The sequence below is a fragment of the Mercenaria mercenaria genome, unplaced genomic scaffold (assembly GCF_021730395.1).
Source record: "Mercenaria mercenaria strain notata unplaced genomic scaffold, MADL_Memer_1 contig_4539, whole genome shotgun sequence".
NCBI classification, from domain to species: domain Eukaryota; kingdom Metazoa; phylum Mollusca; class Bivalvia; order Venerida; family Veneridae; genus Mercenaria; species Mercenaria mercenaria.
In genome coordinates this window covers 42256-54345 of record NW_026462775.1, presented here as the reverse complement: position 1 = coordinate 54345, position 12090 = coordinate 42256, and the positions used below count along the sequence as shown (strand labels likewise).

General features: G+C 33.7%; 1 protein-coding gene across 1 annotated transcript; it reads left to right on the top strand.

The window, feature by feature from the left end:
- The first annotated feature begins 1500 nt into the window (after positions 1-1500).
- Positions 1501-6365, top strand: LOC128553953 (uncharacterized). Its single transcript, XM_053535153.1, has 4 exons — positions 1501-1729; positions 3234-3269; positions 4558-4764; positions 6283-6365. Exons 1-4 carry the CDS (start codon positions 1660-1662, stop codon positions 6363-6365), a joined length of 396 nt encoding a protein of 131 aa, XP_053391128.1. The 5' UTR covers positions 1501-1659.
- Positions 6366-12090: the final 5725 nt, after the last annotated feature.

The following is a 12090-nucleotide window of genomic DNA, read 5'->3' as shown; positions in this document are numbered from 1 at the left end:
TGGTTCTTTGGTTCGAATTAAAGCAAAGGTTGTTCTTAAAATGCATTCTAGGTGCACAATAATTGTGTCCTACAAAAGGTAAAAAGGTATTTGCACCACAGTCGCACAATTCCTACAGAGATTCGCCTATATTTCTTTTACAATGGGTAAAAAAGAATTTGCACCACAGTGGCACTATTCCCATAGAAATCGTATATATCTTTTCAAATATACCATATTCAGGTTGAAGACAAATACATCTAGTTGTATATGTCTAAGCCACTTGCTTGGTTAATGACTTGCGACAGACGCAGTTGTGTCAATCGTGATGACACTCAATCGACGGACTCATATCATCAAGAGGCAACAGAAAAAAATAAGATATAATAATCAGGATCAGTCTGCTTTCAAGCTTGACTTTCTATGTCCGCTATTTTTTTTATTATAGTGTGCTTCTATGCTTGAAATATTTACAAAAACAAGTAAAGATGTAGATATATCAGGTTTAAGAAACATGCAATAAGTGTCAAAATATATTATGTAAAATTCATTTGCTGACACTCTGTATGTAGTTGTTTCAATTTTTAAGATTCATCTCCACCAACACCCCCTGTGACCAAGTACCATTTTTGCAGCATACTCATATGATAATAACTTATATAGGCATGCGAAATATTTTGTTGCGTCCCTGGGGAATTGGTGTTTAAAACGTATAAATGATTAATGTTCATATTTCAATAGAAATGAGAATGAGAATGAAAAATGTCTACAAAGCCTTCTTTTTTGTTCACTGACTTTAGTCGAATATATCAAGAAATGGTCTATCTTTACTATACAATTTCAGAAGTCTAGCCCTAGATCAGTTTTTACTTTATTGGATAGGCGATCTGAATAGGAAAATGCCCGAGGTCTTTTATCTATCTTTGATGCAGTTGTTAATAAGCTTTGATAACGTGGCAATAAGTCCAGGGGTGTTCAAAGATAATTCGTCATAGATCCATTGTAAAGCAAATATGGATTCACCTGTAGTGGAAAATAAACAGTATCGATTGTATTGAGGTCAGCTGCTACATTATCAATTTGAAAGTTTATTAGTACCATTGTCAGAGACCAAAATGTCTTGTATGACTTCTACCGCTACAATTAGTCTGCTTAGCTGAATTTAAATACAAACTGGCTTTTAGTTGGCCGATAGTTTTATTTTCACTTCCTTAGATCAAATTATACACACAAAATATTCTTTGTTTCACCAGGCGCACCAAGATGATGATATAATGATAATTGTTTCTTTTTTTTTTTTTGGATTTAACGTCGCACCGACACATGATAGGTCATATGGCGACTTTCCAGCTTTAATGGTGAAGGAAGACCCCAGGTGCCCCACCGTGCATTATTTCATCACGAGCGGGCACCTGGGTAGAACCACCGACCTTCCATAAGCTAGCTGGATGGCTTCCTCACATGATTGTTATTATTATTATTTAATGTTTCTCTTCATGTTTGTGCACGCATGTTATCTCTGTTAACACTTTTCTTATTATAGTTAAAACATGTACTGTTCCAACAATACTACCTAACAGGTTCATTAACCCATTTCCAAACACGGATGGTCTATACACCATAAATACAACGATAACATTTACCTGCAAACAGAATTTTACTTTAATTGGTGTAAGAACGATGAAGTGTCTTGGAAATAACAGATGGGCGGAGACTGGAACCCCCGTTTGCCTAAGTGACTCTTACATGTGTAAGTATCTTAATTTTGAGCGGTTAAATTTTGTAAAATATTTTGCAATAAACAGTTAAAATGTTACTTAAAAAGCATGAATTAACACTAAAAAGTTCATATTCTGTTAATAATAAAAACAAATATATGAAGAAGTCAATTTAGTTTAGAATTTTTACTTTCTAAACGTTTTATTGAATACATGTATACTATACAGGAATGTACATATTATTTAATGCATTTAGTTGAGAATACATGTATACCATTTTTCGTTCTACATTTTAAGATATTCAAGTTTTGTTTTTAAAACTTTAAACTAAAAGCATGACTGAATAAACAATACTAAGAAGAATTAATGGATATATTTCCTTAACTCAGGTAGGGTCTTAAATTTTTTACTTGTCGTTTTTGGACGAATTGTCCAGCGAAACCACAATAATATATATACGAATTTCGGCTTAATCGATTTTTTGATAACCGTCATAGAAAGAAAATAGTTCTCAAATTGCAGCACATAAAACAACTGAAATTACCACACTTCACTGCGCGCTTTAATTGAATGCAGAGGATTAGTGTAGTATTAACTTAAGCGGACGATGTGCCCGCTGACCAATAAACTAAGCACGCTGTTATTGCTGGATGACGGATTTTTTTTTATTGAAATTAACTGTACTAAATAATTCAGAATTTAGGGAAAGTAAAAGCTCGGATATTTGTTATTTGAATCACCACAAAGAAGTGAAATAGAATAACATACCTTGGATAGATGCTTTTGATAATCAAAAGAAGTAAAAGACTTTTCCAATGATTTATGATACTTGAAAATTTATTGAGAAAGGAATCTATTATATTGCCGAATACAATATTACTTAGCTCTCGGTAGATCTGTAAAAAGTTATTACTATTCTAGAGCAAAATCAAAATATTTCATGCTGAAATAGTTTGGCTATAACTATCTATTTTAATCTGCAACACCGTAATCAGTTATATGTGTATTCCATAAAAGTCTGATCGTTCATGCTGTTATTAGTGACCTTAAAAAATGTGTTTCAATTCTGGTCCCTATGTTATTATAGTCTGATGTATATTTTCCCAATAGTTATTACAAAATGTATTATTGTTTTGAAATTGTGTGTATGTATCTACATGTGCATTTGCACAGTCTGATAATGACAGTCTGCATTGTTCATATTTAGTCATTAAGTTCACAATGAACATAGAAATTTGGCAAAGAAATGGTTACACTGTTGTAAAAAACAACCGAAAGAAGAAATTTACTAGTTTAACAGTCCCAACAGAAAAGGCACATTGCTGATCTCGGACCTGACAGAATCAATACATTTCAAGACAATCCTACCTCCAGTATTTACAACGCTTTGATTTAGCTGTGTAACAAATGTATTATCAGAATGATTTCATGAAGTTTATTTATTGGAAGAAATAAGTCACTAGGTTGTGATATGTCTTTTAGAACTTTTCAGAGATGAAAACAAATATTAACAATATCTGATCAAACTTATTTCAGACGAATTTGCGTTAAAGAAGATTCATGAAGAAACAGGTAAACCGTTTTCATTATTTATGAATGTGAGAGCTTAACGCGATGCACAGATAAATATAATTATATACTAGATGAATTTCAGGCTGGAACGTTCAACGCACTTTGATTATCTTAGATGATAATTGTGTTTAAAACCAGTCTCTTAAACTATAGGATTACGTTTTTCCGTCCATGCGTTCGTCAATCATTCCGTTCGGTCGTTCGCCATTTCGCGTCCGGTCTATCACTCAGTCATTTATCAAGTATCTTAATATTAGTTGGCACAAATGTTCCTCATGATAAGAGAACGTGTCATGCTCGAATCCCGGACCCCTGACTCAAAGTAAAAAGTGTCACTTTGAAATCAATGGTCGGCAGGGCTTTTTTCCACAGTCCAGTCTGTACCTCACCAATCCGTGGAGGGATAATAAGACGATGTAACATGCAAAGCTTTCGACCTATGTTTCCAATTAAACGACGAGAAGGTCAATGTCACACTTGGCATTCAAATACTAACATGGCTTAAACAGGGCCTGTTTCTTGTCTGTCTCAGAACTTTATCATCCATTAAGGGATCACAATTGTACGTGGTAAAGATATTCCCCATACTCAGTGCCATGTGCAAACCAAGAATCCTAGCTCAAAGGTCATTATCACACTTGAAGATCAAAAGTCGATATGGTTTTATCATGTCCGGTCTATAACTTTATCACGCAAAACAGGATTTAAATATCATCTAGCGCAAATATTTCCCTGAATGACACAATTTGTTTGACGCAAAAGCTAGGGTCAAGATCACACTATGTGGTCAAAGGTCAACAGGGCTGTTTTCCTGTACGGTCTGTAACTTGACAATCCATAAAGGGATTTTAGTATAACTTGGCACAAATGTACTCAATAGTAAGACGATTTGACATGCACAACATCTAGACCACTATCTCAAAGATCAAAGTCACAGTCGATAAATATCTTAATATAAACAAACGTGTGATATGGACCCAGTTAAAAGAAATGTTCCTATATTTTCTTCGGAATTATCTCCCTTTTGATGATTTCTTACATTGTTTTCTAATATTTTCCCACTTATTTCCAAAATGAAATGTTATCAAAATTGAAATTAAATGCTTGTTATACAACTATGGAGTTATATATATGCAAATTTTTATCCAAACGTTGTGTTGGAACATAGACTCTTTTGTATTTACAGTATAATATCAGATTGATACTAGATCAATATGTTATACTGTAATGGAGAAAATAAGTTGCATAAATACTTCAACTACTTATTTTGACTGTTTTCTTTTGTTAGCAAACAGTTGCTCTTTACCGGCAAAATTAGCGAACGGCTATATCAAACCAAAGCCCAACAAAGATGGCCGATTTCACATTGGAACTAGAGTAACGTCTTCATGTAAGGAGGGTTACACTTTAAAAGGTGCTCATACCATGGTGTGTAAAGGAAATGATACATGGACGGAAGATGAGAATGTATTCTGTCTCGAAGATGGGTACATCGGTAAGCATTTTAATACTGCGAATACATTATAATTGGGACAATTACGCAAACTGTTGTCCTAGCTGACTGGAGTCTAAAGCTATGCTCAAGTATAATAAAAACTCAGAATACTGGATCGTATTTTGATCAAGTCAAGGCCTCGTTTTTAGAGGATTCCGGTTTTCGGAGGTTTGAACACATAATGTATTGAGGTGTTACGTATATACGATTTATATTATTTAGATGCATTACGTTTAGTTTTTTAGTCCGTGCTTGATTCAGTAAGCATGGCATCTCTTTGATATATATTACATATTTAAACATTGCTGGTTTTCAATTGTTAAGTAGTTGTACTGTCGATATCGATCTGTTTGAAATATATGCATCTTGCGTAGCTTAAGAAAGAAGTTATTTCATCCAGTGCGCGATGATACAGTTTCAACTATTGACAAATTGACCTTTCTGTGATCATTTGTGCGTTTTCATCATCACTTCTAGCCATAGATACAGTACAAAGGGTTATGTCGTAATCAGAAATGTATAAAAGCATTAACGAAATTCAAATTAGTTCTGCTTTTACTAAACTTACATACCTAATATGTGATTTTATTTGAGAAGAAAAATCGACGAATTAAGAAAACAATGTAGTTATTGTCAGTTTAAATTGCATATTACAGTTAAAGTATGTTATTTATTTTCAATGATTTTTTGTTACATAGACAACTTCTGAGTTGGCGACTTTTCTGTTAAACTTCACCATGGCTTGAACCTTCAGTTGATTTTTCATGGTTTCCGTTTTAAGTTTTATTAATACCAAAGTTGAACAAAGAAATGGATAGAACATATTAAAATTGTTAATTACGAACGCTATTAATACTGATACATAAACAACCACAATTGTTGTAAGATTACTATATAATATGGAGTGGAGTATTGGAATTTTGTCTACCCTTAAATGTTATCTTTAGAAAGTAAAACTGAAGTGAGATTTGGGAGTCAAAATATTTTTTATATCAGATATTATTAAAGGTCACAACGAAGGTAAGTGGTGGAATGAGGATGTTATTGGAGATACTGCTGCTGCTGTTTATGATGATGATAGCTCAGTTATTGTTGCATTTACTGATGATGCTGTTAAGTCAAAATATCATGATATTGCCTCTGTCAATTTTTTAAAATGCTAATGATGAAAAAGGTACTGATGGTGTTGATAGCAATGATGATGATGTTGTTATTTTGTTAAATTGAAAAATGTAGGGGAAATGGTGACATGTATTTATGCTGCTTCTTTATGAGGATTATTTTTGATGTTGTGGTGGTGGTGCTGCTTCTGCTAATGCTGCTGCTACGGCTTAAGATGCTGAAAATGTTTTTACTGACAGGATCGTTTTTATGATTTTGTTGTAAGCAATGAAAATCGTTTTATGATAATATGCCAGTGAAGTAAAAATCGCATGTATATGAAGATGACGATAACAGATATTTTTGATGAAAATGTATGATGTTACATTTTATTTATCGTTGCCTTTTATCTTTCAGAAAGTTTATTGGTCAGAAGAAATGGTAATTATATTTGGAGTAAAGTACTCTCAAACCCGCAGCATGATGCAGTGAAATGTTAACATAACTTGCACTGATATGCCCAGTGTGATTGATGTATGATGTACACACAGTTGATCTTTTGATTAATCTACTGCAATTAGAAAATTTTGTTCATTTTTGCACGCTGAGTTTAACATATCTGAGAAATTCAAATCTGAGTTTAGAATGATTTGAAAATTTAAAAAAAAGTTCCTATTGTGTTCTTTCGAGTTCAATATTGTTAAAACGACCATGGAGATTGTCCTGATACCGATGTTTGTGTTACATTTATCTTAAAGTGAGTAGACCGTTATTACATTAAAATGTAGTCTCACCTTAAAACAAATGTTTTAGTTACACTTTTATCATTGGAAACATCGCCGTACTGTTTTTAGATACTCACTCCCTACAAATTTGGTCAATACGCTTTCCTGTTTGAGAGTGACAGGAAAGGTTGGGATTCCAAGGAAAATAACTTTACCCGCCCCCCCCCCCCCCCCCCCCCCCCTTCCTACACACACCTTTAACCTTGTGCAGTGGTCTTAAATGTTGTTTCATTTGGTGCGAAGACATATGCAACGTAATCGAGTTATATTTTTAACGGCTATTTTGGTTTTGATTTATTTATTTTTACATGAGCATATTTATGTTTTAGAATGTGCCACCTTGAACGTGTATACATATACTTTCGAGGTACCGTTGCTGCTTCTTATATTCTATTTTATTTCATTTCAGTGATGTAGCTTTATTTGCATTTTTGAGAAGGCTAATGTTTATCTAGGTTTCAGACAGTACAGATAAAACATAAAATTATACAAATTACCTCCCCTTTTAATACATTGTTGATTCTGTCCATATAGAATATGAAATTGTTAAAAAGCGTGGGAGATTCCAATATGCGAACAATTAAAACCTTAAGCGGATGTAAAGTCAAATACCTGGACTCATTAACCTTTTAAACAATCAACAACAAGCAAAAAAAAAATTGAATGAAATAAAAAATTAAACAATCATCAAATATAACGTAATGTCGGACAACATAGATATGTATCAGTTTCATTTGATTTGTTAGTATCGCAATAAATTGCAAAATAACACTTATCATAATACGATTGCTGTATAGCCTGAATGTAAGACTAATATAAAACATTCATTGTCAATATTTTAAGACACATAAATAGTGTTTAATTTACTTGATTTACAACAGCGACCACGTTACAATCCTACGTATTCAGGGTAGTCATATTACAGCTGAAATACAAAACACACGTACAACCAATGTAAACACGATAATTATCAGTGAAGCTTATCTATGACTAACGATACGAACATTCCCGAACAATCCCGAATTAATGAATATACTATATAAATATAGAGTATAAAGCAAGGGAGATACATTTTGTACTGACAGTCATTGCAGTATTGTTCTTATTTACTCCCTTCAAATTCAGATATTTTTAAAAAATGAATTTAGATTGTACGATGAATAACGAGTGGACAAGATATATGTCGTTTAAAGATTTTCCTCAGTCTTCTTTAGTATCTCCCCTACGATTAGCCAAAGCAGGATTTTACTACACGGGCATACGGGAAGATGCTTCTTGTTTCTGTTGTGGGGTGACAATTGGAACATGGACTACAGATGAAACAGTTTCTGATCTGCATCAGCGTCTTTCTCCGCATTGTCGGTATGACTGGCGAAGACAACTCAAATGTTCCAATACATGGGGACCAATATTCGGAACAGACTGCCTTTTCAGTTCCCTTTTATGTTGTTAAAGAATAAATTATGTTGTATTAAAGGACCGTTTCTCTTAAGAGTCGAGTCAATGTTCTGCCCTTCCCTTAGGAGGTCTCTCAATGTAAATTGCACTGTATATATACTATACTCCTAGATTGCTATTTACTGGCTTCTCATCTTGGTCCATTGTTCAGGTATTACTTAAGTAGCGGTAAAATAAAATGTTGAATATCTTTCTACTTACAGATAACACACTACGTACGTAATCAATGTGTGATTGTTTCTTCGACCGTGGCAAACAAGAGCGCTTTGCTATGTATACAACAATAAAAAGGGTACAGGGTTTTGTGCCATTGGAGTAATTGTTGGAATCGGTAGTGCTGTATTGATTTCTAGTATCATTGAATGTTTCAACAACAAACATGCTGGATATGTTTTCACCAAGGACACGAACAACAAAGCGATGACTACTACAAGGAGATGAGAGAAAAAGAAGACGAAACCACTAAGTAGTAAAAGATGAAGATGTTTAGAACAAGAACGAAAGCCTCGTCACACATAGGCATCGTACATGCCGGGCATGTGATGTTAAATACGCGCGCGATCTTGCAGCTCCATGGTTCGAACCATAACATTTAGAGGTTAGGCTATCTGCCTTTGATGTTTTAGATAAGGTATGGTATTCTAACTGTCTATTTTTCTTATTTTTTTTTTATACAAACAGATGTCACTTATACAAGGTCTTCTTAAAATTGCATTATTGTTTTCATGCATGTGTTTGCAAAGTGTTTTGCTCCGTATTGACATTAAAGTGCTTTGTAACGCCATGGCTTCTATTAATGCGGTGTCAATAGTGACGTAACATACCTGATTTAAAATGTACATGTTAATATGGTAAATAGTGACCAATTATTCAATGCAACTAAACGTAGTTGAAAAAATTGGAGCTAATACGGTATGGTACAAATTACATATGTTCGAAGTGAGATGTTGTCACTAGGTATTTTCTTAATACTTAATACAAAAAATGTATTTGCTTAATACTTTAAAGAGATCACAGAGTGATCTTGGCTCCCACCATTGAGTCATTTTTATTGTTCCAAATTTCAAGACTAGCTCAAGGACAAAATGAAGGTCAAAGATTATTTTATAACACAAAACTCTGCATGTGGTCCAAATTTGAAAGCTGTAACTTCAGAAATGTGAAAGTAGGTCACTAGATCATAATCAAGGTCAAATTTCATTTCGGAACACAAAACTATGCATGCAGTCTAAATTAGAAGGCTGTACCTTCATAAATGTGAAAGTGGGTCACTAGGTCAATGTCAAGGTCAAAGTTTATTTCGGTACACAATCCAATGCATGTGGTCCAAGTTTGAAGGCTTTAGCTACAGAAATGTGAAAGTAGGTCATGAGGTCATGATCAAGGTCAACTATGTCAAGGTTCAACTGGCCACTCAAAACTATACATGTGGTCCAAATTGGAATGTTGTTAGTTATGAATAAGACGATTTTCAAAGCTTTTTCCCTTTTAAATGTCTATATTAACTATGTGCCCCCGCGGGGCGGGGCAATATCTGACCCTAAGGGGATAATTTACAAACTTGTTGGAGAACCTCTAGATGATGCTACATTACAAATATCAAACCCTAGGCTTTGTGGTTTTGAACAAAAGGATTTTCCAAGTTTTCTCAATAAAATTCTAAGTATAAAATGTGGCCTCAGGGAGAAAAATTTGAATAATCTTAGTAGAAGACAACTAGATGATATCACAAACAAAATATCAAAGCCCCAGGCCGTGTGGTTTTGGATAAGAGTTTCAGAGTTTTTCTTTATATAAGTCTAAATAAACCATGTGGCTCCTCTTAGTAGCACTCCGTGAGAACTACGTTCCAACGTAAGTCATGTCTCAACGATATCATGTGACATATCTCAACTATGAAGTTACGGTGTCACTCCGTATGACCTTGTTGATTCATTTATATGTGCAATAAAGCATTGATTCATCGTTTTCATAACTGAAAAGATTACTTTGATGTGTGAAAGCTATATTAGCTATTTGCAGCATTTTGGAAGATATAACGAAATAGTTACAAATAAACTTATGTAAGCTATATAAATGCTGCCATGCCGCAACGATAACAGACAATATATGACAAATTCTCACATACAGTGTTGCAAAGTCTCAACATTAGAGACTTATCATTAGAACTTTTAGAAAATTCTTATGTATTATCTTTACGTCGAGAACATTTCTTGACACTTTCATAAATGACTGGATGACGTCTGAGCAAGGTACAAAAATTTAATCAGTATAACAAATGTATTTGTGGTTATCATTTTACAAATTATTTATAGTCTTATGCAGGATGGGTAAAATTCTTTGAAATGGATGCAGAAAATCATATACAATTTCAGCATGAAAATTAAAATGTAAAGTTATTGCTCTACAATAGAAACAAGTATCTTCAGGTGTTCACTATAAAAATACTTTCATTAATAATCAAATTCCATAGAATGTTGTAAGCATTGTCGGTTTCTCCTACACAACCATTACTCATACATTCAGTTTTGAAAATTGTGTATACATGTTATGCATTTCAATGCTTGCATTTTACGTTAAAAGCGGGTAGAGAACCTGTAAGGTTTTAATTCTTGGAAGAACATTACAATTCAATTATTTTATACTTTACTGCATGTCTTTCTTCCTCGTCCTTTTTAAACACGTACATTTCCTGAAAATTTTATTATTTCGCGTTGTTTTCATCTCCCAATTTCATTTTTAAATTCACGAAACTTGTGAAATTAATTAGATACACCAAACTTATGCAGCTTATTGCATTAACCTTTCTCTTTTCTTTATCAGACTCCATTCATAAAAGTCAGTAACACGAATCTCTTTTACTTTGCCGTTTTACTGAATCGCCCTTTTCCTTTCTTTAAATTGAGAGTCATGCAAAGATAAGCATTTATTTAAATCTCCGATTTGTATTTTACAGCGTCCCTTTCTCTAAAAATAGAATAAAACTTGCTTTTCAATAATCTCATTAAATCATTATTTATTTCTTCCCTCCAATCTCTGTTCGCAGAAACTCAAGTATTCATTCGTGATCATTTCGCTATTTTACTAAGTCTGTTCAATCCCTTTGCTTTTTTTAAATTCACAATTAATTAGATCATTTGATTCTACTAAAATCCCGTATAGTTTTACATTTTTCACTTTATTTTTGGTGAAATGATTTTGTTTGTTGCAATAGATTCCTTTGAAAAGATCTTCTTTTAGAGTCAATTTATGTTCAGCAAGATCTATAATAGGATTTTGTATGAATTTTACAAAAAAATCATTTAAATTGACATTGTATAATCTGTGCGCCCATAGTAAATTATAACGTGAAAGGCCTCCGAGGCCAATGGTCGCTGACTTCGAATCACTTGCCCTCTCAACTATGCGCTTGAATTTTAGCTTTGGGTGTGGGATTTTCATATGATATAAGAAATCCATCCAGTGCGCTTGCAGTAGGTCGTTTGATCTACCAAGATGCCCGTCCGTATATGAAATAATGTTCAGAAAAGCACCTACGGCTTTCCATCACCACGAACCTTAATATCTTTAATTGTCTCGGAGAGACGTAGAACGCTGTATTAATGTTACTATATGAGCTCAAAATAGCTCAAACATTCACACTTATTATATAGTACGTACATGCGTACGCCGGTAGTCAATACTGTGTAGATAATCAGGATCGTGAAGCATTACTTCCAGAACTTTGCACATAAATTAGCTATTTCGCAACAATTGTTTTCGTCATCATGTGCAGGCGTATTGCTCATTTTGTCCGCACATACTAATTAATATTACGTGCGAATGTATTAGGAAGCTGAGACGTCATAACTCGTAACCGCCAAAGGCGCAAGTGCCCTCAGGACGGATATTTCTATCCAGTTCGTAAAAAGTTCCACTTTAGTTATATTGTTTGTAGCGTAACGGTGTGCTCTTTCCGTAATATAACGAATTTTGGACCGAG